The sequence below is a fragment of the Tauraco erythrolophus genome, chromosome 10 (genome assembly GCF_009769465.1).
Source record: "Tauraco erythrolophus isolate bTauEry1 chromosome 10, bTauEry1.pri, whole genome shotgun sequence".
In the NCBI taxonomy this organism is placed as follows: domain Eukaryota; kingdom Metazoa; phylum Chordata; class Aves; order Musophagiformes; family Musophagidae; genus Tauraco; species Tauraco erythrolophus.
Window position 1 is genome coordinate 32,869,920 of NC_141474.1, and position 27,094 is coordinate 32,897,013.

The window sequence follows — 27,094 nt, forward strand, 5'->3', positions numbered from 1 at the left end:
AGCCCCGGGAGGCCGCTCCCCGGCCGGCTGCGGCGCGGAGCTCACCGGGCGGGTAAGCGGCGTTCCCACGGCCTTTCTGCTGCGAGCGGCGGGCTCGCGACGGGTCTCCGTGCCAGCGGCTCCTCCGCCCGCTTGACGGCGGCCGCGGAGGGCCGCGGCGCGGCCATGGCGCCTTGACCGCCCGCCGGCGCGTACCGGCGGCGGCGCCGTGAGGGGTGAGCGGCGCGCGCCGGTGGCGGCCGGCGGAGGGACTCGGGGTGGGGGAGCGGGCGGCGGCAGCGCGGTCCGGCAGCGCTGCCCGCGGCGGCGGGCGGGAGGAAACGCCTCAATGGTGGCGGCCAAGAGGCGGTCGCTGCCGGGCGTACCCGCGGGCGGCGTCGCGGGCCCGGGGCTGCGCTCCTGGCGAGCCCGGTTGTGCGTGTCCCGGAGGGGTCAGCAGCGCGCCCGGGGCTCTCCCGCTGTCCCCGAGCCCCTTCCCGGAACGGGGTGTGCGGGCGGGCGTGTGCCCGCCGTGCTCGGGCCGGCGGCGGGGGTGACGGCGCTGCGGCCGGCGGGTGAGGGAACAACCGGGGCCGCCGTGGCACGCCGGCGGCCGGCGGACAAAGCCCGCGGGAGGCACCGTGCGGGCGCACAGACCCGCCTCCGCCAGCGGCCGGAGTGGCACCGAGCGAGCGGAAAGGCGGCTGCTCTGCGGACGGCTCTTGCCTGGCTTCAAACGCAGGATGGGTAAAACGCTCGGTCTTTGCTGCAGGATTAACACCGATACCTGCTTTTCGTCACCTGCGCTCTGCGAAGTATCGTTTTTCGCCGCCTTAATATGTGTTTACAGCTGGCGATGAGTTACTCCTTGCAAATGACCTCTTGGCGTTGTTCTCTGTCAGGGACTTCTTCTCCGTGGGTTTTGCTGACTCTCATTGCTGCTAGTTCAGTTTCTCTGCAGGGAGAAAAAAAAAAGTGAGAGTCTTCATTCTGAAATTAATGAAGATAATCCCATTTAGACTTCATTCATCCCTTTTGCTGCGGTCGCAGCGTCAGGTTAGGCTGCTTTTCTGTTGTTAACGAAAAGAAATTCTGTTGTTGGGGAGGTTTTTTCCATCACTGTTAACAAACAGCCACCTCGCTGCAATCATTCCCCCTTAAAGACTGGGTAACAGGGGCTCTGAGAGAACAGGACTTTGTTTTTCCTTCAGAAGTGTGTCCTGGTGCTCCGTGAAGTAACATCATCCTAATAATGTACGTTCTAGATAAATTCTTAAATGAGACAACTTCAGTATAAAACCATTAGCTTTAGATTTAATAACGGGGGTTGCATTATGCCTGTTGGGCTTGAATCTGTAGTCCCTGTGACCTTCTTCTGATGCTGTTCCATTAATTTCAGTGGAACTATTACCGATGCCTTCCTACATTGATGGGAAGAGCCTCCATTTTTCCAGTGGGATGAACGTGCCTGTTTTGTGTTAGCATTCTTCTTAGAAGACCTTTTCACGTCTTTAGCATAATGCTAGGGAAGAAATGTAACAAGATGAAAGAAGGATGTGGTGCCATGACCACTGTCTTTTAAAGGAATATGAGCTGCTTTCTCATTTCAATAATTCTTCCTTCAGGCCCTTTCAGAGCAGTAGAGTTTGTTTCATTCCTAATTTTAGCCAGAGGGAGCTTTTATAGGTATTGGCTTTTAAGGCAATCAGTGGCCTCTGCATAAATGACTGTCGCTGACTGATCGTGTGAGGACAGGCTGGACCAAACACACCTGAAGAAGCTGATCTTACCAGCTTTGCCAGCTAGAGTCAGTGATACATGTCTGTGTGAAGTCTTTCTTGTATTCTGAAAAAAAAAAAAAGGGGGAAAAAGTGTGAGACATTAAAATCTAACCTTAAGTTGTTTTTCCCTGCCTTCCCCTACAAAACCCTGGCCTAACACAGGGCTAATCAAAGTAGGATTGTAGCCGTTTGTTATTTTCACTAGCAAAAAAATATCAGTCTTCCACCATGTTTGTGAGCTTGCATCGCCTCTTGTTCCATTAAAAAGTTGTTGACAGGCTTTTTTTAAATAATACAATGGAATAGCAGAAAAACATGCTGGAGAAGGCTTGGGCAGTAGACTGCTGTTTCCCTTCCCCTGCCTACAGATCCCAGAAACAATGCATCTGTGTGAGTACCGTCAGGTTCTGAAGACATTTGCACCCCAACATCTTCACGCTCTCTTCAGTTACACTGTCGGTGGTTAGGTTTTGCTTTCTTCAGATACGCTCCCAGTGGACAGAAGGAACGTGATTTCATCTCTGTCCTGCTTTTGATCCCCATGGAATGGAGAATAACACATGGAGAGGTAAATACAGTTCTAGATTCTCCTTTTAAAGTAAGGAGGATATGTATGGCATCAGCGATGGGGTATGCTCCTGGTCCAAGTTTATTAATTAAATCAGATAGTTCACTTTCGTTCATGTCATCATCTGATGCTACCAGAACTGAGCTAAAATCACAGTGAAGGTTGCAGTGATGTACCACTATTGATCGACTTCTGACGTCTCACAGGAGCTCCTGTTGAAGCATTGGAAAACTTGTGAGCAGTTTTTACAAAATTAGTCTGCACCCTGGTAGTTTTTGCTACCATTTTACCACTCTTGTGATGCAACTGGACTGCCATATGTAACACAAGCAAATCTGAAGAGAGCCTTTTTTGCACTGCACGTGATAATCAGAAGAGCTTTAAAGTAAACACTGATTTTATGACAATGTTCTACTCATCTTTTAATGTAACCCCTCTAGCAAGTTAATTCTGTACAAATTTAGGTCCCTGTTACTAAACATATTTTCATTACTACACATTTTCTGCTGTGTACACGTACAGCAAAAGGTCTTGCGCTTTGTCCTTCAGTTCCTCCAATGCATGTAAACTTTGGCGTGGATAATTTTGGATTAGAAATCTGGAACTAACGCTATTTTTAAAATCAAGCTTTGTTTATTGGTGCTCAGGGCCCCTGAAATGGGGGAAAAAAGTGCTTATTGTATTCTACTCAGCAGAAAAGAACAGCATCTATATTCTATTTAGTGAAATGCATTGTAGCTTTTCATTTCCCTGCGAACTAGAATGAGCGTACTCGTATGCCAGCACAGGTTATGTGCTCTAGATCAGTCTGCTGAGAGAACATTATATTTTATTTAGCTTTGTCTAGTCATTTTATTGGTGTATATTTGGAATTAAATGTTTTTATTACTTATTCATGGAACATGTGATGGCTTCTCAGCCCCTGGTAACAGAAGATTCTGCAGGTTTATTGCTGTTTCTGGTCATGTTAGGCTTAAGTACCGAAGTGGGCCAGTGGTGATGCTACACCCCGTGTTCTCGGTGCCCACGGATGTGTTTGTGGTTTTGTTTTTACAGTAGCAGAACTGCACGTCTTACAAGACAGCGATGGCTTTTCCTCTAGAGTTTGAATATGGAGGCCACAGGGACAGATGAAGTAGAAAAGATAAAATCAAAGTTTATGTCTGCATGGCACAACATGAAATACAGTAAGTGAAACAGCGTATGGTAACATCCTGTCTCCTTTGAAACGAGTGGAACGCTTCTTGTTGACTTGAATGGGATCATGATTCGGAAACTTAATTAATACTACTAACAAAAATGAAGTATGGCCCTTGAAATAATTTTTACTTTGATATCATAAATAGCCTGAGTAAACAAGCTTGTTTAGCTTTTCATTTTTCAAAGAAATTTGCATGACTTCTTTTCTAAATGACTTCTTTTGAAAACAGCGAATACATTGTGTAAATGACACTAGATTTGCATAGACTTTTTAAACAGGGATAATATGGAATCATCTGCACTAAGATATTTTATTTTTTATATGTACTTTTATGGAAAAAATAGGACAGTGTGTGAAATACAAACTCCACTGAAGAATCTACTTCACACACTTGAGTAACATGCTTTTCCACAGTTGAAAAAAACAAATTATATATTTATAAACAAATTCCTGATGCTCAAGTGTGCCCTTTACTAATCTGTCCTTAACTTTAATTTTTCTGCTTTCTCTCTACAACTGAGGTTGCTCAGATTTACCACCAGGTTTCTGATAAATCGTGTTCATTCTCATAACTAAGCCTTGATGTCTGGCAAGATGAAAAGATGCTTTTCTTCTGCTTTCTTTAAGGCTACCACATGGCTGAAAGGGAATAGAAGTCATCACACGCTGCGTGTGATAGGAAAAGTTCAAGAAACTATTGACTTAGGGTATCAAACAGCATAGGATTTAGACTTAAGTGAAAAAGCTACTGTGTGGGGACAGTATCAAATGATAAAAACTGAATTCTGGCCCTTTGAATTTGTGCAGCATATCACACTACTCTTTTTGTGTCTGCAATCTGCAGTTTAATTTTGTGATAAAGAATCTTTAATCCTACGGGAGAAGCAGTATTCTTCGTGCATTTTCGCTGGTCAGGTGTCAGATTTATTGTGTGTTACTACAGGTGTTGGAAACCCCACAGAATCAACCTACGCAGTAACGAGCTCACAACAGAAACAGCGCGACTTAAGCTCAGCGTTCGCGTTTCCGCGTCCTAACAGATAGTTAGGATTTCTGGGCAGGAGTACCGTTGCATTAACGTTCCAACTTTCATATGTGGATACCATTGTTACTTTTAAACCAGAGCTCTAATCTCTGTTTTGCAGAACTATTAAATGTTTTGTTATTTATGAGAGCAAAACCCAATTTCAGTACGTTTTCTTTGTATTCCCCTATCAAGGGTTACCTTTGGCTTAACCAGATGCCGTTAGCAATTCCTCTTTGGAATACTTCAGTCACAAATACGTATTTGTTTTGTGTCTCTTTTAGGTTGGGTGTTGAAAACAAAAACTTACTTCAGTAGAAACTCTCCGGTCTTTCTGCTGGGAAAATGTTACCACTTCAAAACTGACGGTATGTACGTAGCACTTAACTCCTTCCAGTCTCGTTCAACAGGAGCTCTGTGTGTGTATTTTTAATCTTCCAGAAAGCCTGTCATTAACAATGACCAAATTCAAAATGGAGATATGAAAAGCTTACAAAATACTCATTTAAATGTCCAACACCACCACTCGTGTAACCCATCCTAGCCTGCTTTATTCAGATTTACACTGAAGTCTTGTTCTTTTTGTAAATATTAGTGCTCTAATTTGCACTTATTTCATTTACCCATTAATTTGAGATTTTATTTTTAAAAACTCCTGACTAAAATAGTGACAATGCCTGTACGATCTCTACGCCAACACCTTTGTTACCGTTTTTCAGTATGCAGTTTAAGAATCTCGCTCTCTATTTGTCCATTTAGGTGTAGATGAATTAAGCAGTTGCTTGCTTGCAAGTCAGTGATTCCATTAGCACAGTTAACGTTGGCTGCGTTGCTCTTTTATTATATTTTTTTTAAGCTCTCACATCTCTGTCGCATTTGCCTTCCAATTTGCCGGTCTTGTATTTGAAGCAATTGTTATTTTTTTGCAAGTTTGCCCTGTCTTTCCGATAGAATAGTATGTTTCTACTTTCCTTCTAATAACAGAAGTGCTGTACCAAGTTACAACTTAAATTTGTGCTTTACCTTACAGAATCTGGTGAACTCTCTGCAGATGGATCCAATTTTGATAAAATCAAAACGGAGATTTCAGGAAATGTTGAGGAGTTTCGTAAAGATTTTATTTCTAGAATATGGCTGACTTACAGAGAGGAATTTCCTCAGATAAAAGGGTCTGCATTAACAACAGACTGTGGCTGGGGTTGCACACTGAGAACTGGTCAGATGCTGCTGGCTCAAGGTCTTATGCTTCATTTTCTTGGTAGAGGTAAGTTACAGGAGAAGGTCTCTATATTTGGCATGGTAAGCATGGGTGTTCTGTAGAGAGTGTGATGGTTTTTACATAGTTCGAATCTAAAGTGCATGCTGGTTTTGGTTCTGGACTTCCTGTCATTAATATTGGAATTGTTACCTGGCATTTGGAGAGGGACTTTTTACAAGAGTATGTAGTGACAGGACACGGGGCAATGGCTTTAAACTGAAAGAGGGGAGATTTTGATTAGATCTAAGGAAGAAATTCTTCCCTCTGAGGGTGGTGAGGCACTGGAACAGGTTGCCCAGAGAAGCTGTAGATGCCTCATCCCTGGAAGTGTTCAAGGCCAGGTTGGATGAGGCTTTGGGCAACCTGGTGTAGTGCAGGGTGTCCCTGCCCATGGCAGGGGGACTGGAACTGGATGATCTTTGAGGTCCCTTCCAACTCTAACCATTCTATGATTCTGTGATTAGAGCTGTGATCTAGCTCTAGATAGAGCTGACCTACCTTCCATTTCTGAAAAAGGGAATACCAAGGAATGTCAAAGGAAGATAAGTAACGTCAAAGGAAGATATGGGATGTGTTCAAGGCCAGGTTGGATGGTGCTTTGGGCAACTTGGTGTAGTGGAGGGTGTCCCTGCCCATGGCAGGGGGGTTGGAACTAGATGATCTTTGAGGTCCCTTCCAACCCAAACCATTCTCTGATTCTTTGTGTTGAAATTTTCACTATTTCGTTTCCTCCCTTCCCCCTAAGTACGCACAGAGGCACTTCCCTTTTTTTATTTCCCTCTCATTGTCTGTCTCAAAATACTCCCTCAGTCACAGCTGTTTCAAAGAAGTAGCTTGAGGAGACTTGTAGTGCTTCCTGCTTTCAAAGGTTAAGCGTGCATGTCCTCCCCAGTCTTCCCAGCTGAACCATGACCTGTGTAGAGGTATTTTGGGTTCTCTTAGTTAACCACCTTCTCTTTCCATCCTCTTCTCAATCCCTTTCATAATCTACTGCATTGCCCCTTTCAAACAATTGGTCCTGTCCTCTGTCACCACTGCTTGTTGTCAAAATGATCCAAGACATGGGGCTGAAGCCACCCGGGCACGTTCGTCACAGAGAATACAATGCATTGTTTGCTCAGCTGTTTGTTGGATCCCAGGAATGCTTTAGGAGAAGATAGTTCTGAAAGCCTGTTTTGATAAGACTTGGTACTTACTGTGCAGATGTGATGTAAGCTGTGAACATAGTCCCAAACAAGCTGCATCACAAAGTCGTCTTTCTCGGCGGTGTCACGACCGAACTGTCGGGTTGGCTTACTGAATGCTCTTTTTGCTGTAGATATTTAAGTCATAAAACATTCATTATCCCTTTCAACTGACTGCAGATATCAAAACGTATGAAAATACTTCTGTGGAGAACACAAATCCCTTAAATACAACTTTCCTTACACATATATTTAAAGAAATTTACAAAATCTGATCAGAAGACTGCCTGTGAGTAGGAACACATAATGGCTCATTCTGAAGTAACCCTGAACAAAAAAGCCCCAGGTTTATATCTCTAAAATCCACGGTTACAAAGAATTCCTTGCACGGTCCCCTGTGCATCCTAATTTGGAAAGTGATTTGGTCATTCCAGAGTGCTACTGTTCCTGTGGCAATCCAAATGCATAGAAACATGGAATATGGATGGTCTTTCTGGACTACTTTTCTCATCACCTAGCCTTCTGACAGCTGGTGAATTATCTTTTGAAAAGGTTTTTATGAGGTCTGAGTAGCTTTTGAAACATATTTGAGTGTTTACATGAAGTTTTTCATCGCTGTTTACTCTTTTCCCAGAGATGTTTTCATTTTAGTTTAATGGTATTGTTTCTGTTACAAAGCAAAACTTGACTGCAGTTACTAGCTGGAATACTTACGCTTCTGCTGCTGTGTAGAAAGTTCCAGATATCGCTGAATGATGTTGTAAATGAGTTTTTATTTTAAACATTGAGATGCTGGTATGTTTTACTTCGAAATGCTTGTGCTTAAGACACTGACTTACGTTTGAAGCTCACAGTAGAGGAACAGCAAGGCCTGTGATGTTGTGTTGAGCTTACGCGTGCCTCTGCCTGGGTCTGCAGCGAAAAATTAACATGAGGTTTCATGTTAATTAAGTTAATTAAAGTTTCATGTTAAGGGGTGTCACTTGTGGTAAGAGGCATTGATGCGGAGTGGTTGTCGCACTGTAAGGAGAGTGGGTGATGTGTATCACGGCCATTACTGGAGCCCAAAGGTAGATTTTTAGAATCAAAATATAGTTGCCTCTGTGCTTTCTCCGTGTTTCTCAAAGACCTTTACGTGGATACTTCAGTAGGAATTAGGAGGAGGGCTGTAGTTCCTGCTCTCTGTCAGTACTGGTTTGAGAAGGTTCCTCTTGCTGCTGTAACAGCAGCTTTCTGGACCTCCAGGAGCTTACCCGGTTCTGGCTCCCTGAGCAAAAGCACCTCATCCGTAGGGTTTGCTCCTTTGCACGTGGCCGCCGTCCCCTTGGCTGCCTGCTGGGATGTTCGTGGGAGGCCTTCAGGGTATGTTTGGATCTCACAGGACGTTCACCGTGTTTCGGAGGTTTCCTCACGTGCTCTGTGTTGCAAGTAGTTGTTTGAGCTTGTGGGGGAGGCTTTTGGTCATCCGACAAGGGAAGCGTTGCTGTGGCTGGATTTGCGGAACCACCGTTGTGCCGTAAGAGGAACGCCGCGCGCAGGACGCGTTGTTAGAGAAGCCTTTTGCAAGAAACGCAGGCTGTAGATACTGTGCTGAGTAGTGTTTGAACAAGCTTGCCTTGTCATCTAGGTAAAAGATTCATAAATCTAGTGAAGAAAGAAGTCTTGTCTGTTTTTCTGCTCATCTCCTTTGACAGTTTGCCAGAAAGAATTGTTTGTTTTTACATTAATAATTCCTCAGGTTTGCCTGTGTTTTTTTTAATAACTGACAAACGAGAAGAATTAAAAACAGCTTTTGAAACTTATGTTTGACATGGATAAAACTTTTTAGATGGTACTGAATAGCTAACTTGTGTGTTTTTAATATGTAAGATAGTTGTAACGTGCCTTTTAATCAGGTATATCTTAACTGACTGGGATGATGGAACCTGACCTATCTCAGATAGCATAAATTGCTAACAAGTGTACTGTTAGTGATATTTTGTTTCACCTATCACTGAGCAGAAGATAAAAGCAAATCATATCCTACTAAAATTCCTTTGTTTACATTTTAACACTGACATTTGCATCTCGGTACGTGATGTACGTGTTGTTGGTCCGAGGAACGTGAGGGAGAAAGGGATGTGCTTTACTAATGGTACCAAAAAGTTAATGTTAAGCCTAATGTGCATCTTAAAATTTCTCGCTGCAGCCTGGGTCTGGCCAGATGCATTGGACATTGACAATTCAGATTCCGAATCGTGGACAGCCCACACAGTGAAAAAGCTGACAGCTTCATTCGAGGCATCGCTTACGGCAGAAGGAGAACCCAGGATCCTGTCCCATCATCCTCAGGGAACATTAAAGAGAAACTGCGATGCCAATGAAATGAGAAATGAAGTTTATCACAGGAAAATAATTTCTTGGTTTGGCGACTCTCCGCTGGCAGCTTTTGGCTTACATCAGCTCATCGAGTATGGAAAGAAGTCTGGAAAAATCGCTGGAGATTGGTACGGGCCTGCAGTTGTTGCACACATTTTGAGGTAAAAATACCGCTGTTCTTTGTTGTTACCGTGCCTTACACGTTACAGGAGAAGCGTTTCAGAGTGTCATCAGATTACTTCAGCTTAATTGAGCACCTCATTGTTCACTATTGGCTTGGTAAAATGTCCGTTATGAGTAGCAATTCCAGAGATTTTTCAGAGGCAGGAAGGGAAATGGCAGGTGCAGGAATGGAACTCTGAGCCTTTGTTCAACCTTATTCAAGAAAAAAATGACATGCTGCCATATTTTGGGCAGTAGAAGTCCGAAGTATCTCTCCCAAACCTGGGCCTTTAACAAAACGTTCTAAAAATTAACCACTCTTTCAACCTTGGAACATGCATAACATTGCAGATCTTTTTTTTTTTTTTTAAATACTGTAACCTAGGGGCTGTAACGTACTGATAGTGTAATGAAATGTCAGAGCTAAAATTGATGTTTTCAGCATTTCTTTGCACACATCAAATTCTTGTGAAACTGTAAACGTATAGGACTATTAATATTGTAATTATATCACAGTAAAAGTAAAGGGTCTGTGACATTCAGTGTGGTTAAAAGAAAAAATCTAAAGTCAAATTTCTCTATACTATGTACCTTTATATGCCATTTCTTTGAATATTACTGATTTTCTTGTTTTGTTTTGTGTTTTGTAGCCTTATGCTCTTAGTGGATTCCAGGTTACCTATAAGCTGAATCCCTAAGTCATTTAAGCAGCAGAAGCCCAAGTTCATACGTTTATCTATATGTACATGAATAGAAGAAAGTGGCATTTAGTACGAAAGTGTATTAGTCTTAGATGAACCTGTATGGAAAGAATCAGGTGTATATGTGTGCATACACACAAACCCATACAGAGCTGTGAGAGGTTAGCGTTGTTTATGTGCTTTCTTCTCTTTTTTTCTGATGAGAAACTCTCAGAATTCTTCTGGCTTGCTTTGAATTGCAGTGGCCTGTTTACAGAATGGGAGCAGGGGGCGGGATTTGGTGCAGAATTCCGTTCAACACAAACCCACCTGTGATTCCCACCCCTGCAAAAGTTTCCTTTCTGAGATCTCCTTTCCCTCTTACGTCAGTACTCACAATGTATAGCACTCTCATAGCTTTTGAACAGTTTAATTTCTTTACAAATGTCATCCTTGATTGATGTTCATCCATCAGACTATCAACGTACATTTTCTTTTTAGCTTTTAGGTCCATTACTCTCACTGTTTTGAGGATGGCCTAATATTGCAGTTATCTTTTTGAAAATTTTCGTGAAACCTTACAGCTTTTTATGTGCTAGCCTTTCTTTCCAGAGCCACAAATTAGGACCTGCTTATTTGAACTGAGGTCAACCGAAGAGATCTATCGAGTTGAAAGTAATATTTTTGTCAGCAAATTTAGCCTTTGTTGTCCCAATATACATGACAGCGAATTGTTATAAACAGGAAGAAGTTAGGTAGTGAATATGAATTTCATTGGAAGTTAATGTGTTTCTTTGGGCTTTTTTTTTGTGGTTTTCGTTGTTTCTTCTAAATAGCCAGACATCGTCATCTTTGCTTGGGAAAATCATGTTGCCATAATCACTGGATCTTGGTATCCAGTGTTTAAAAAGAAACCCCCCCCCACCCCCCACCCCTCCCATCTGTAGTTACCAGGAATGGAAGGTGTTTTGAATTAAAAAAATAACCAAACAAAAAAATCCCAACCCAATGACAGACAATTAAACCCAACCTTTTTCTAAAAATTAAATAATTCATGTTTGTTTACTGTTAATTTCTTTAAAATCAGAGATGAGTTAAATAGTTTTGTGTTTGTACTTAGAAAAGCTGTTGAAGAAGCAAGAGACCCTGAGCTACGAGGAGTAACAGTCTATGTTGCTCAGGACTGTACAGGTAAATGTTGTGATTATGTAGATTTTTGCAAACATTTTAGATGCTTTTTATGCCTTTCAGTAAGCACTTAACAATAGAGCTCCAAAGGAGAAAAATAACCTCAAAATTAGATCCACAGAATTGAGATTATGTAGACAAAGGGGTTTTTGATATATGCAGATGTTTGTTCTCTTTGACAATTGGACGTCACAACTTGAAAGCTTCGTACATTGCTTGTTTGGTATCTCACAGAGGAATTCCAAATCCAGCAAAATAACTTTTTCTTACAATCTGCCTGTTGTAATTTTTTCTTTTGGATTTAAATCAATCAATAATCTGTTTTTTACTCGCTTCAATGTTGTTTTAGCAATAAGCTAGTAAGAACTTCCATATCTTACCAAAAATAACCCCCGAAAAACAACCAACCAACTGAAAAATACTTGAGTTGAGTTAGATTTGTTAGTTATATTTTATTTGTGTCTTGTCTTGCACCACAGGATTCTCTTTTACCCATTTTTTTTTTAATGGGAAAAAAAAAAAACCCACCACACCAGTCTCTTAGAATAGTAAGAAATCATTTTCGCTTGGAGTTCAAAGATGTGAGCAGGATAGTGACCCTGAGCCAGTGGTAACCTTTGCTCCAATGTGGCATTTTAAATGATCAGTAACAGGCAGAGGAACTTGGAGCACTGGTGTTCAGGAGCAGAAAATGATGTCAAGGTAAACCAAACGTGTGGTGAGACTATAGTCTTTCAAATCTAAGCACTGTGTGTTACTTCCGTAGCCATGTTTAGCTGCCAGAAATTTTAGTTACGTCAGAACTGATCTGGGGATAGGACAGACAAGACCGACTTCCCTGGGTAATGGATCAAACTGATTTTAAAGAGACACTGTTTAATCAAACACTACAAACCAGTTTCACCTGACTTACAATAACACTGGAAACTTAAAATTGAATTTTTCTCTTCTTTGTTCAGGTGATGGCTTTCTGTCTTAGTTTGGAGGGAATAAACAATAATACTACATGAAGTTTTTTCGCTCATTTTCAATCTCTGTGTTGTGTTCGCTTTAGACAGTGAACTTGAGTATTTATTAAAAATCAATTATTGTCTTTTTTCCTTTCACATGTAGGTGTTTCTCTTAGTTGTAGGCTTTCAAGTTTTAAATTACTTCTTTTAGAAGAAGTTTATATGATGTGAATAAGTATTTATTTGCTTTCTCCCAACCTCCCCCTTCTGCATTTTCCTGACAATGCTTCTTACCTCAGCAGCAGCAGATTACCGTTCTACAAAATGCTGCTGAAAATAAAGAGGCAGAACACTGTTTTCTCAAAAATAAGGAGGCGGAACACTTTTTCATCAGAGACACTCAGGAGTTACGTTTCAGGAGAACAGCAGGATTTGGAAGGACTGCAGTTTTAGTTTGTCAAACTAAGTGATAACATGTTGTAGGTATGTCTTTGTAAAAGCTAGCGGTTATGTTTTAAATACGAATATCTCTGTGTGTCTCCTTCCAGTCTACAGTTCAGATGTTGTTGACAGACAGTGTTCTTTCATGGATTCTGGAAAAGCAGACACAAAAGCTGTAATTATATTAGTTCCTGTGAGACTCGGTGGAGAGAGAACGAACATGGACTACTTGGAGTTTGTAAAGGTATGAAATGAGAGCTCAATCATTTTTCAAATAGCAGCACTAGCTGGTAGGAAAAGCGACTATATGATGGTAATCTTCTACCTATTAAATGCGTGGTGGTGATTTTACAGTTGAAGGTTGTAAAGTTTGACTTTACAGATTTTAAATTTCCCCGTTACAAGATCAGACATAATTGCAGAGCACATGATGTCCCTTGGTAAAGCAGTGATAACTGCCCTACTCCTGAAGTAGCTGCCTGAAAAGATGTTAATGCAGTGGCTCAAATTACAAATGGTAATTTAGTTACATATGCTATTAGAGTTGTGCTATATTAAGTATCAGTCAGCGTTTTAAAATACAAATTTACCAAATTCCTCATTCTGTTTCTTATTTTCTTAAATGTCAGATGGTTTAAGGTTGTTGCTTGTCTGTTCTTCCCATTTTCTTTTGTCTTTTTCTTCCCCTTAAGAGAGGGATTAGAATTTTTTTTATACCTTTAGTCACTACGTCAAGTGTTTTTTCACCATCTGGACATTAGGATCAATGTTTCTAAGGACAGTGATGCAGGAGTAGCAGGCAGTTACCACAAATAAAAACGAACTGGAAAAAAGAAAAACTCAGGGAGAAAGCAGAGGGGAGGAACGTCTATGCTGTCCTCTTTTTTCTCAGCAGAGGTTCTGCATATGGTGCTAACACCTGGAGATGTGCTGTAATCCTGCCTCTTGAGCACAAGAATAGAATCATGGAATGGTTTGGGTTGGAAGGGACCTCAAAGATCATCCAGTTCCAACCCCCCTGCCATGGGCAGGGACACCCTCCACTACACCAGGTTGCCCAAAGCCTCATCTAACCTGGCCCTGAACACTTCCAGGCATGGGGCATCCACAACTTCTCTGGGAAACCTGTTCCAAACCTATTCCAATACTTCTCTTAGGGAACAGATAGCTCTGTTGGTCCTGCTGCTTCGTCATTTTCCATGCTGCTGTTTATCTGTCTTTAAATTCTTGATTCAATTTTTAAAATACCAACACTTAGTAGCATGTACAAAATCTGAGAGTCTATTATGTCGGGTTTTTTGTGACTCTGTCTTCTTGTTTGTTTTTTAATGGCATGGGGATGAAGAGTGATGAAGACTTTTATTTAAGTGATCAACTAATAAATTGTTTTCCTTTCCTGATTCTTTTCCTTGTACGTTCAGACACTTGGGTTTGGAAAGTTTTAGTTCTTTTCTGGTTAATTCTGACACAGCTAAGATAAGCCCATGGTCGTAGATGTGATCTACAGCAACCTTACTTTATTTTGAGCGTTGACTGCAAAAAAGCCTTTGAATCAGACAGACCCAGGGAGACACATGGTGCCTTTGTTTGTTCGTAAGCTAACAAACAGTTGCTTCTGCAGCTTTGATAAGGCTTTCCCAGGGAAAGAAAAGTGTCTCCAGCTCTTTAACATTGGCTTTTATAATTGATGGGATATCTATGGCTAGTTTTACCCTGCAAAGGCTTTCTCAATTTAGCTCTCAAAAACGCTCTTTTGCCAGAGTAAAATTCGTTTGCGTGGCACTGGGTTTCATAGCACAGTCACGTTATCTAAGCTCGCCACATTCAACTGGTTTTACTGGGGCAATCATTTCTGCTGCTCCTTTACCAGTCCTGGTATTGCCTCTTGCAGTCCGTTGTAATGGAGACTGTGATAAGGGGGCTTTCAATTGCACATATTAGTCACTCCAGTCTCTGTCTTGACTGTTCACAAGAAGTGGCTGAATTTCTTGGGGTCTGGATTTAAGTTAAAAATGCAGATTTTAGAATGTAGTCCAAGAGGTAATTTTTACAAAGGATTTCATATTTATGGATGAAAATTGATGAATTTTTTATAATTCACTTTTACAAGAAAATCCCCATAGATGAAACAGTTATTCATTACTCTAAGTACCTTTGCTCCCTTTCCGTTTCACTGGCAGAGGATGTGTCCCCCTTAACTGTTTCAGCCTTTGCCTCTGATCTGCCTAAATGTTCTGTAATGCTCAGCCATTTTCTAAAAAAAGTCTTCTCATTCATATTTTAAATAAGCAGCGCTTTCTCTTACCCTATATAAACCATGCTGAGTCAACTTTGTTAGCATCTCAGGTGAGGAATGCAACAGTTCCTGTTATGTTACATGACTTTGTCGTTGCCTAAGCAGAGAATATTTTAGCTCAAGACACTTCAGTCTTATTAGTACATGAAGTGTTAATCATTTTGTTGAGAGAAATTTTCCCTACTTATGCAGTGATAATATAATGGTTATACTTTTCATGGTTGATCTCTAGAGGAGAGGATGTAGATATAACTGCCAGCTAATGGAGACTTCAGCTCAGCTGATAGTCTTCTGGATTGGTGTCCCAGTTTGGACCAGGGTCCAAGTTTTTGGACCTAACGCTTGTCTAGTGCCACAAGAAAACCACTGTGATTTACGGACATTTAAAGACTGTTCAGTTTTCAGAGCATTTAATGGTCTCGGGCTTCAGTTGCGTTAGAACAGTTGGGCTCAGCTTTCCGAAGTGCTCAGTGTTGGCAAAGTTCAGCTCCCCCTGGAGTTGGTGGGATAACTAATAGAAAACTGCGTTACACCGAGATTGAATACTCACAAAATTCCTAATGAGCCCTGTTAAGAAACAACCTCATGGAAGCAAGAACAGTAGAAGTATGTTGAAGGGAGAGGAGGAGGAAAGTCCTCTGTGCCTTCCTCCACTCCTTTGCTTGGTACTGTTGGTAGACAAATGAACAACGGTGATTTCTGTGCTGTCCGTTGTCTGCGACTGCATCCAGAGCTTGTGGGTGATAGAGGCATTTCCGTCTGTTTTACTGCTGAAATGTCCTTACCTTGGTGAAATTGTTCATGTACAAGTAAAGGTGTGTCCATAAAAATCAACATTTTATTATGAAATGGTACGTCTGCGAGCTTTGTGTGCCAGCACAGACATGGGGATTCCAGAACCCAACTCTGTACAACAGAAATACACTGGCAGCACTGGTGTGACTGTGGTCTCTGGCTGACATCCCAAGTCTTTTCTGTCCTTGGTGGCTCCTAGCTTTGTGGTGGCTGAGGGAGCGTATTTCTTCCTTTACAACTCCAGACTGCAGAGATTCCTATGTTTCACCCCACATCCCTCTTCCGATCCCCTGAGATATATTGCAACGTCTCTGTCTCAAAGTGGCTCCATACTGATGGTTCTGGTGCCCCTACCCTCACAGTCACAACCCAGTAAGGTTTATGGGGCTTGTCTGCTGCGTGTCTGTCTCTCCTCCCATATTTTGGGCTGCTGTTCTTAGAGCTGTACCTTGGAACTGCTCTTGCTTCAACTGGCGTTTTTCCCCGTGAGGGAAAAGTTCATACTCTAGACAGACTTCTACGTTTGAATGTAGAAAGAAGAGAGCCCCCAGAGCCACAGAATGTAAATGTATATGAACCCTGTAAATCTGAATGCTTTTTTGTCTTTTGACTGAGCAACCTGTGCTCCACTTGTGTGACATTACGTTTTTTCTCCTCTCCAAAAATGATGTTGCCAATTCTTTCAATATATGGGCATCTCATAGAAAGGGAGTACTTTTTCTGGAATATCTGGTGGTATGTTTTCACTTTGGTCAGTTGTAAGCTTCTTAAAATTGAGTCAAGCCCCTGAATTAAGTCAGTCTTTAAAAAAAAAAGAAAAAAAATATTTGCCTAGAACAGTAAAGAAGGAGCAAAGATGTTAATTCAGTTTAACACTTACTCCGTTGAACCCTATCCTAATTATTCAATGTTCTTCTTGTAGGGAATTCTAAGCCTGGAATATTGTGTTGGTATTATTGGTGGCAAACCCAAGCAGTCGTATTACTTTGCTGGATTTCAAGGTTAGTGTTTTAATACGTTATGTCTCTTCAATATTTTTCTTTAATAAGAGTTAGGAAGTTAATATCAAACCAGTGGGAAATAGCATGATTAAAATAGCAAAATGAGTACCTTATTAATTCATCACATCTACCCAAGCCCAGCCATTTGTCATTTACCCCACGTGGTAATTGGATTCTGTAAAATGTACGTTTAATTTCCGCCGTTGCATAAACAAGGCATAATTTATCTGTTTCACCAGACTTCAGGAGCATTTGCTATTACTGTCTGGCAGTCCTTATTTACGTATTTACTTTTTACTGGTTTAAGTGGTGTTAGTTGATGCTTAAATGACAAGCAATATATTCTTCCTGTCAGGATGAAGCAGCACGATACATTTTTCATATGCAAACTCCAGAATATAATTGTGTGTTTGTAAAAGTAATTTTATCACCAAAAATTAAATGACAGCCTCATCACTTTATAAAAATTCTGCTTATACAAGCATATTTGATTATGCAAAAGTTAATCTGTCCTGCAAAAACCTATGCTTCAGTCAATGAATATCAGCCGGGCAAGCAGTTACTTGCTGCCTTTTTTTTTCAGCTCTTCTGCATAGAAATTGGATTGTAAGCAGTGTAATAATAAGGTGTTTTTTGAATTACTTGTCTTCTGTTTTGTCCTTGTAGATGACAGTTTGATTTACATGGATCCTCATTACTGCCAATCTTTTGTAGATGTCAGCATAAAGGATTTCCCTCTTGAGGTAGTATGGATATAGACCTGGCACTGTTTTCTTCCCATATGAATCAAACACTAATTATTTAGAGATGTTCTAGCTAGCTGCATCTTTATGGCTTTACAGTTACATGTTATTTATCAAAGTTCTGCTCTCCTTTATAGGCCTATAATCAACAAAAATGACCAGAGGTTGAAAACTCAATATGAGGTTTTAATTTTTACTTCATTAATCTTTGTGTGTTTCTTTTTAATGATCAGAAACCCTGAAAAATAGATGATCACTTCATTTAAGTAATTTTCCATTACAGAAAATAGACAATATTTGGAGATCTTAAACCCAAGTGATTTGGATTTGATTTTGTTAGTTTGTCTTTTTGGTCATTTTTTATTTTATTTTATTTTAAATTCAAATTGCAACAAACGTCATGGGGAGAATTACTGTGGTATTCAATAGTAGGAGCCTGTTGTCAGTTTGGGACCACAGTTCCTGTAGGTTTACCTGCTGCTTCTTTATCTATGAGTTTGTAGTATTTCTCTACTGGAGTAGGTGGGTTATCATGTTAAACGTAACTTTTGCTCCTAACTACTTTGCAGCTCACTTTTTTTAGCTTCATATAAGAGGAAATTTTTGAGGCTTATCTGTGAGGTTTGTGGTTGACAGGTGAATTTTACTCAAGTCTGCTGAACTGCCTCTTTTAACAAGTTTTATTATTATTTTTAATCAAGCTATTTTTATGGCATAAGTAGTTTCCAAGAACCTGACAGGTCTGAAAGTGTAGGTGCTGTGTTTGTTCTTTCTTTACCCCCAACCCCCTTCTAGGCCATGACTTTCTGGGTTCATCTAGATGTAGCGAATGCATCTTTTCAGGCTATGCCTAGGTCTTAAGAAATTATGGTTGGGTTGTTTTTTTTTTACAATACTGTTTTCCTCCTTCTTTAACCTCTTGCCAAATAACTTGCATTGAAAATAGATAGAGCTAAAGGAGGTTATTAAAGAACTCAATTTACCAGTACCAGGGGAAAACATTATCAGTTGCAGAAGTGAGTGTTCGATACTCACAGTAGAAGTACTCGGTGCTGTCCATACAAAGTCTCCTTGATCCTATGTCCGACTTCCAGATGAACTTCCAGCCTCCTCAGAGCAACTTACTCAGTGTAGAAACACGCTCTGGGTGCTTCCAATGCTCAGGACAGCATCAGCTGCTCTAGAACAGAATTGAGTAGTAGTAGTGGTGCATCATGCCACTGTGTTCTCTGAAGTTAAGTACTCCAGAACGTGGAAACACAGCTGCAGGAACAACATACATAAGGAAGAGGAATATGGATTTATCTCCACTATCCCTAAAATACTAGCCCACTCCTGAGGAACTGAGTAGGTGATCCTAAATAGACCATTTACACCTAGAATGTAAGTCAAATGGTGCGTAATGAACTTAGATGTCTTCATGGCTTCTCTTTTGTGCAGCAGCTAAGAGTTAACTGAGAACAGTGGAGTGCAATGGTCCTGTCTAGTGTGACCGTGGAGAGAAGGATCTGTTCACATACGTTGATCACAATACCTGAATCAAAATACCATCCAGTAGTATTTAGGAAAAGTACTTACATATACCAGAGGACTTACACAGGGCTAATATGAAATCCTAGTGCCGACTTAAAGCACATACTACATATTTTTCAGTATTTGTGCTTAGCAAGATGCTTTAATCACTGTGACACAGAAGTATAAGGTTCTCTAGAAAGTGAGAAGCTTCTAAATTTAAAAAAAAAGGAACAGAGCAGCAAAATGAATCAGAAAATATCCTAGAGAGAAACTTGCGTTATTTTTAGAGGTACCTTTAGACTTAGCCCATTGAGACATTTGGAAGAAGTGTTGGTGAGTCCCAGCTCTGCCTGTTGGTATTGTGGCAGCAGCCAGAGATTATAACCAAGATCCTTGCCCCTTTGTGCTAATAACTGAAGTAAAATACAATGCCTTCTCTGAAGGTTTTACAGTTTAATTGGGTGAGCCAGGCAGAAGGTGGGAAGAGCACAAAGCAGCAGAGCTGAAGTGACTTCCTTAAGGTCACACTGTAGCTCAGTGGCCCAGCTCCAAAAAAAAAAAAAATACACATCTTTTGGCTTCTGTTCCCGTGACTAATCCTCCAGATTGTGCTGCAGGCTGCCATTAATATGAATTTCCAAATAATAATAAGGTTTTAAAATGTATTTTGAAGGTCCGCGAGCTGCCAGCTTGGCTTGATCGCGTCCTAATGCTTTTTTGCAGACGGAAAATATATTGCAATTTAATGCTTAGTGCATTTAATAGTATTATGTCTTTGTCCAGAAATGTCAAAAGTAAACAGAAATTGCTTTCTTAGTGCGGATAGTTGCTCGTTAGATTTATCTGTAGGGAGTATTTTCAAAATTGACAAATTGTCCAGAATAAGTTGGAAATCAATCCACTCTGTATTGGCTTCCAGAATCCATTTGTTTGGAGGAATGGAAAAAAAAAAACCAAACAACTGCCTACCGACTTCTCTTTGTTGTACGGTGGTTTGCGCAGCATTAAGACCACTGCCCTGAGCAGCACAGCACAACTGGAGTTACGGTGGTGCTGCTGGAACGCGATGCGTCCGGCAGGCTGCGATTTGTGTATTTGATGACTTGGGAATGAATATTCAAAGTACAGTGTCTGCCTATAAAATTGGAACAGAATTAGGAGAAAAATCAGTGACTAAAATCAGTCTTGTAGAAATACAACTTTCTCGTCTTTCCTTGTGTTTTTTTGGGGAGAGGTTTCATAGAAATACCTCTCAGGTTTGTAATCACAAGTGAAGAACCATATACTTCAGTAGGTGAAACTACTACACTGACAGATACTCTCAGATTAGTAACTAGTGCTGTCGTCTTCTGTACACTGACTTTTCTGACTGCCAAAAAAAAAAAAAAAGGCAAAAAAAAAGAAGATAAAACGTGTTTCTGATATACAGACTGCTTGATGTTAGCTGTCAGGGGTTGCTGTTGATACAGTCAAATCAGGCTGTAGCAGTTGTTATCCTTCTCCTGGAGGAAACACAGGGTGAGAAATCCCCTGTGTTGCTCTGTCCTGGTGTTGCTGTTGTGTCCTGGTCCAGTGCTGACCCGCGCTGTCCCCGGAGAGCTGTGCACAGCTCACACGTGAACGTGGCAGGAGATAGCACAGGGTAGCCACTGGGGAATACTGGTCACTGGGGGGAGGTTTGTGAAGAGCAAAACCCGCGTTGTAGCACGGCGGTGCCTGCATTCCAGTGTGGTGCAGACGTGGCGCGTCAGCGTTGGTCGCAGAGCGGCTGTGGCAGGATCGCCGGTGATGGAGTGCAGGTGGGATGGCGGGGTGGTGGGATGCGGGTTGGCGGGGCAGAGCGGGCTGCCTTTCGGAGACAGGCAGTGGTGGCCACCCAATTTCAGCTGTTAGGCAGGGAGCTTCACCAAAACTGCAGTTCCTGTCGTAAATCAAAACGTAATCGGGGTAGAAAGCACACACTCATCTTTTTTCTTATAAACTGAGTGAGTGTGGGCACAGGGGTTGGGTATTTGTTTGGTTTTTCTTACACCATGACTGCTGATAGCATCAGGTCACAGCCCTGTCACAGCATCATCTGTCACAAAAAGGGATTTCACATTAGGAAAAAAAAAACCACTTATAAAGCAGGGCATGTTGTTTGTTTTTTTTCCTGACATGTGAATTATTGGAATATGGTTTTGCGTTTGCGTTTTTTAACCAATTTCGTGTACTACAGGAAAATGCACGAGGTTGGTTTATTCCGTTATGGCTCTTTTATAGAGGCTGGGGGAGGGAAGGGGGCAGTGGGCGGTGGTAGTAAAGCAGTAATTGTTGAGATAGTGCAAAAGCTGTTACAAATTCAATTTGCAGAAGAGCATTCACCTCCTCTGCCTTGGGAATATTCAGGAAGTCCTGCTCGGAGCGGCAGACCCGTGGTAGATTTCAGACTAACATGGAGTGTGCAAGTTTGAATGCAGCAGGTTTTATACGTGTGGAGAAAAGTGGGATTACTTGGATGTTTGGGGGGGTGAAGGAAATAACTTCAGAAGTGTGTGCTGGGTTTTAATTCAAGTGATAGAGGGGATTGTATGTTAAAGCTGTTGGTGGGGAAAAAATGAAATGCATTGGTGGGTACCGTCCTCAGCCTTAACCGTGCGTTTCATGGTTTTTAATCCTGACACTTGCAGTCATTCCACTGCCCTTCTCCCAAAAAGATGTCATTCAGAAAGATGGACCCGAGCTGCACGATAGGATTTTACTGCAGAACGGTGCAGGACTTTGAGAAGGCGTCTGAGGAAATATCGAAGGTAGGCACCTCGCCGCGGTGGCGTTCCCAGCCGGAACGGCGCGGGCACGGGGTGCGGGCGGGGGGAGAGCACCGCCTCCGCTCTTCCGCACGGGCGTCGTGCTGTCCTTCGTGTGCACCGCCGCTTGCATCGCGGCGGGAATCGGGATCGCTTCCGTGCCGCCCACGCGTGCCGCCCGGCCGCGCTGCGGGAGGGTGTGCGGCGGCGGCGGGGCCGAGCTGCCCGCCGCGGCCGCCAGGGGGCGCCCGTGAAGTGGGAATGCGCCCGCCGCGACTGGGGGGACTGGGGGGCCGGGGGCACGTGGAGGTACTGGGGGAAGCCGCAATAGCGGAGTGGTTTTGTCAGCGTAAGTGCTCTTTCCGATGGGCTCTCAACGCGAAGTGGTGCATTCCTGATTTGGTGGCAGTCTGCGGAGCAGGTGTCGCCCGGAAAATGTGTCCAAGCATGTCCTTCCGCATGAAAAACACGGATACAGGTTCATCGAAGTCCAAATGTAATAGATTCTTTTCCTTGATTAATACAGCAAGTGACTGTGTGAAATACAGCGTTATTAACACGTTGTATTAGCCGTGGCAGCAAATAACTGGTTTGGGGATTCAAAAAAGTCTGCGGAGGGGTGATGCAGCGCAGCAGCAGCTGGCCACGACACTGGGATTCCAGCCGCAGCAGTTGCCACAACAGCACAAAGAGTTAATGTCTGCGCAGTGTTCCGAATGTCCTGTGAAGTGCTATTAGCATCCTAGCCAAAAAAGCATTTTTAATGCTGTACCCGTTAGATATCGATTGATGCTGATGTTATTTCTTTAATTCTTCCAAATAAATTTAAAGAAGAAATTCCTAAGCAACCAATATATGGGAAATTTAAATAGTGAAGTTTCTATTTTTCCGTGTTTTCCTCGTCTATCATGTATAAGAAAGAATGTAACAACATGGTAAAAATCTAATTATAGTATCAGTTGCACTGGAAGTTCTCTTTCTCTTTTTTCCGTCTTTCTTTTCTTTCAAGTTTGGATTAAGTGCGTTTCTTTTTCTGAACATATGGTGTGAAAATACTCGTGGCTGATCTAAGTCTTGGAGCTATTATCCTGGTATTTTAGATAGAATTTCTTGAATATTGGTGACACTATTTTATGTAAATATATTTCAGGCACATTGAGTTTGAAAGTAGAGGAAAACTTGGATACAAATTCAATGTGAGAAAAACTCTATGATCTTTCAGTCCTTCCTTCACATCCTTTGTTTTTTCCTGCTCTTCCACTATTTGTTTGCAATTTGAGTGCAGTAGCTCTGGAACTATAAAGCACAGTACGCTCCCAGTGTGCCCTATGTAGGCTAGACTCAAAATCCAGGTTCCTGCTGCTTTTGTGGGCCACAAGAGGTGGGAGAAAAGATTTAGCTTTTATTACTTAAAGGATAAACCTTATGAGCCACATATTCAGTGACAGAGAAATTAGGGCATTGAAATCAGGGGCCCAAATGGAGTGACTGGTGAAACTCCACCCAAATCGCATTCACCTTACCCTTTGTTTCTGTAGTTGCTAGTTAGGCAGCTATTGTTAAGCAGTTTAACAATACCTGGAATTAAACGGTTGATAGATTAAGGAGACCTGGAAACACAGCCGGACTTGAGGAGGATGGATTTGCTGACTGGCTGTGGCCTTACTTTTGCCTTGCCCTTCCAGCACCAGTACCGAGCAGGCACAGCAATTTCTGTCTGGCTTCTCAGCACCGTGTGGCAGATCCAAGAGCTCAGCGAGAAGCTGTGGCCTCTCCGCAGCACCTGGGATGGCTCTGCCTGTTCCTGGCCACAGCTTTAACTTTAGATTGTTACTTAACTGGTACCAGGCTTGTCTTTCTGCTGGTGCAGGGAATTGTTTCCATATCAAAACCCATGACAGCAAATGAATAATCCACTTGGGCTACAACTGCATTTGCCCGTTTGTAGCCCAGGTTCTTAGCAGTTCTCCAAAGATCCAGACTGACTGAATGTTGAACTTGGGTGCAGTTCAGCACAAAGAGTTAATCGTTGCAGTGACGACAGTGGCAATCTGAGCCTAATACTGAAATACCAAACAATTTTCACATTTGCCAATAAACTACTCTGTAGAAATCATCACAGCAGTATCTAAAGGACTTGCAAGTTCTTTAGAGATGCAGTCATCTGTAGCCTGATAATAATGGCAGGAACCAGAACCAAGTTCCACTGGACTCTTGTTTAGGCATTTGCTTGTCTGCCCAGTTTCTGTGCTGTATGATTTCATCCTCCCCCTTAGTACAGAGAGAGGTGTTACAGGTACCTGCGGAGGAGGAAGTTTCAGGGGAAGCCGAACAGAGACAACAGCAGAGGAACTGCAGGTGTATTTCTGTCCTGATCTGGAGGGACCATCTGCAAAGGTGCGATGGTTGGCTGGTCACCACGCATTCCCTGGGATGCAGTATTCCGATGAGTTTTCTGTTGCAAACTTGCAGTTAGGAGCTGGCCCAAGTCCACCCGCCACTTCACAGACCAGCAAACAGCCTTCCTGCAGCTATCCATTTCTGTTCCTGCACAGCAGCCAGCGTGGATTCCCCCCCTGGAGATGAAAGGGTTGCCATCCAGTTATCTAGTCTTCTCAAGAAACAAAGCGTTTGTATGTCTTAGAAACTTTTTCCTTTCTAATGCTCGTTTGTTACTCTTCTTTTGGTTATTACTGCGTGCCTGTCTCTCCTGCATCTCCTTGCTCTTTTACTCACAATAGCCAAAGGCAATTAAAAGAGACAAGAATCAAGTGGAAAATTTCAGACCACAGTAAAAATCAAGGATTTTTACTATTTGCACTAATAAATAAATCACACTCACAGTAAAAATCAAGGGGTTTACTGTGAGTGTGATTTATTTATTATTTTTTTTAAACACTCCCCTCAGCCCCTGACTGCCTTTTTTAAAATAGTTCTTACTGTTTAAAGATCTATTTTGGTTTTTTTACTGTTTTAGATTAATTGCTCTCATGAAATTATGGTCAGTGATTTTAGTTCCACACAGTGTATGTACCTCTAGGCTAATGGAGTTCTGCATGTTACTGCAGCACTGGGCTGTTTTTTCAATGCAGGTAGGAAATTAAAAAAAAAAAAATTGGTGCCCAAAACAACCTGAAAGGCTGAAATGTCCTTCAGTATTTGACAGATTTTTATCTGCTATTGAAGGTATTTTGCTGATCTGTTTTAGTATTTATCATTCTCCACCACCTGCTTCCTACATGCTCAGTTTTTTTATTTATAAGTGTAGATTTTCGGCACCCTTGTTACCACAGCCTGTTACTGTTGTTAATCTGTTTTTAACCACGTGCTCGACTGACTTATTTACATAGGTTTGTGTGTTTAAACTTTCCATGAAAACATGGATTATTGTGCATGCTGCTTCTACATCAAAGAATCTCCCCGAGATGCTCAGTTGCCGCAGAATTCATACCTGTGCTTGAGGGGAGCGTAAGGACCATTAACTATTTTGTAGAGTTTTTTATCTTCCTCCAGGAGCTCCAGCTGCACTGAAACAAACAGCACGTGGAGGTGATCTGTATGGAACAAGATGCAGGGTTAGGCATAAAATTAGCAGCTACCCGAAGAAGGGGTGGAAGTAAATGTTTGTTTAACAGGAGGAGGGGGTGCTTAGATTAAATTGTACAATGCTTTTGTTTTAATATGATGATAGTAAAAATAAACCCCACGTTTTTTACTTGCAGTCGTCATCAGATAAATATCACTATTTACTGTATGTCTTCATTTCCAATTAACATTTTACCTGGTTTGTGTTTTACATTGTAGATGCTGAAATCTTCATCTAAGGAGAAATATCCCCTGTTTACTTTTGTAAAGGGTCATTCTAGAGACTATGACTTTGCTTCCAGTCCGCTCCGTGAAGAAAATGACCTTTTCTCTGAGGATGAAAAGAAAAGATTAAAAAGATTTAGTACAGAGGAGTTTGTCTTGCTTTAAGGACGTTTTACACAAGATTATTGGCAGCTGTCCAGGAGAACACTTGCCTTTTTTAAAAATAAAAAAATGTATGTGTCCTCCTCTCCCAGAAAGGCAAGCTTGTGCTGAAATTGGTCTATTTTCATAAGGATGATAATGTTTTATATGTTAATAGTCTTTAAAATGTCATTTATAAATGTACTTACTAATTATTTTCGCTCACCACTAGTTTTGGATGAGTTTAATGTCACGTTGTGCTAGTGAAGACAGAAGGCATTGTTCAGAGCCCGGTGTGCTGAGACGTGCCTACGTCCCGGTCTTGCCCTCTTAAAAGCTTGGCCAGTCCCCAAAGCCGAACCCGTAACCCGAAAGTCGTGTCAGTCCGGGACGAATCCTGAGCACAGGCTGCCAGATATGTGTGGGTTTTGCGTCACGGATGCACATCCGTGGGTTTTGTGTCACAGATGCACATCCGTGGGGTTTGCGTCGCGGATGCGCATCCGTGGGGTTTTGCGTCGCGGATGCGCATCCGTGGGGTTTTGCGTCGCGGATGCGCATCCGTGGGGTTTGAGACCATGTTGTTTCTATTTGTAAGCAAAAGTGAGTTGTGTGTTCGTGTGGCGAGGGTGGAACTCCCGCCTGTCGCGCTGCGTGACACGGATGACAGTGGTGCTGTGATCGTGACACGCACCCCGAGCAGCACGGCGTCGGAAAGGTGAGTTTGATAGATCAGTAGTAATTGCCAGTTGCAATACTGAGGTAATTATATAGGCTGAATTGTGAGTTAAGGTACTATTTAGCAGTATGATTTTATAATGGTTTCTCATTAAGCTTGCTTTGGAGCCCTAATATGAGTGAAGATAAAGCATTACCTTTCCCCACAATTTCTAAAGGTTATACTATTAATATTAACGGCGACCAATCAAAGCAGCTAAAGACAATTATTAGAAGAGAGCGGTGTTTGTTTCCTGTCTCAGCTACTATAATGTCGAGGCTTCTCTCCTGTTAGTGCAGCTTTGAAACCAAAGCAAATGGGGGAGTGGATGTTAAAAACTCTGGGCTGTGATTTTTCTTTTTTTTTTTTTTTTTTTTTTGGATACATGTTCTTACTGTACAAATGATTACTTGATGGTGCGTGTTCTCAGACTGCAAACGAATGTACATAAATAGTTCCATGTTTTAACAAAGTAAATGCAATATTTAAGATATGTATTAACACTGCTTGGAAAA

The 27,094-nt window shown here is 41.9% G+C and overlaps 1 protein-coding gene across 2 annotated transcripts; it reads left to right on the top strand.

The window, feature by feature from the left end:
• On the top strand, positions 1-27,094 carry ATG4C (autophagy related 4C cysteine peptidase). 2 transcript variants are annotated; one of them, XM_086617404.1, is made up of 11 exons: positions 1-52; positions 3,385-3,515; positions 4,838-4,921; positions 5,584-5,817; positions 9,184-9,514; positions 11,316-11,386; positions 12,882-13,018; positions 16,788-16,866; positions 17,533-17,609; positions 21,794-21,913; positions 25,715-27,094. In XM_086617404.1, exons 2-11 carry the CDS (start codon positions 3,440-3,442, stop codon positions 25,883-25,885), a joined length of 1,380 nt encoding a protein of 459 aa, XP_086473530.1. In that variant the 5' UTR covers positions 1-52; positions 3,385-3,439; the 3' UTR covers positions 25,886-27,094. The 2 variants fall into 2 exon arrangements, with proteins under 2 accessions (XP_086473530.1, XP_086473531.1); XM_086617405.1 differs by lacking the exon at positions 25,715-27,094 and having other exon boundaries at positions 21,477-21,831.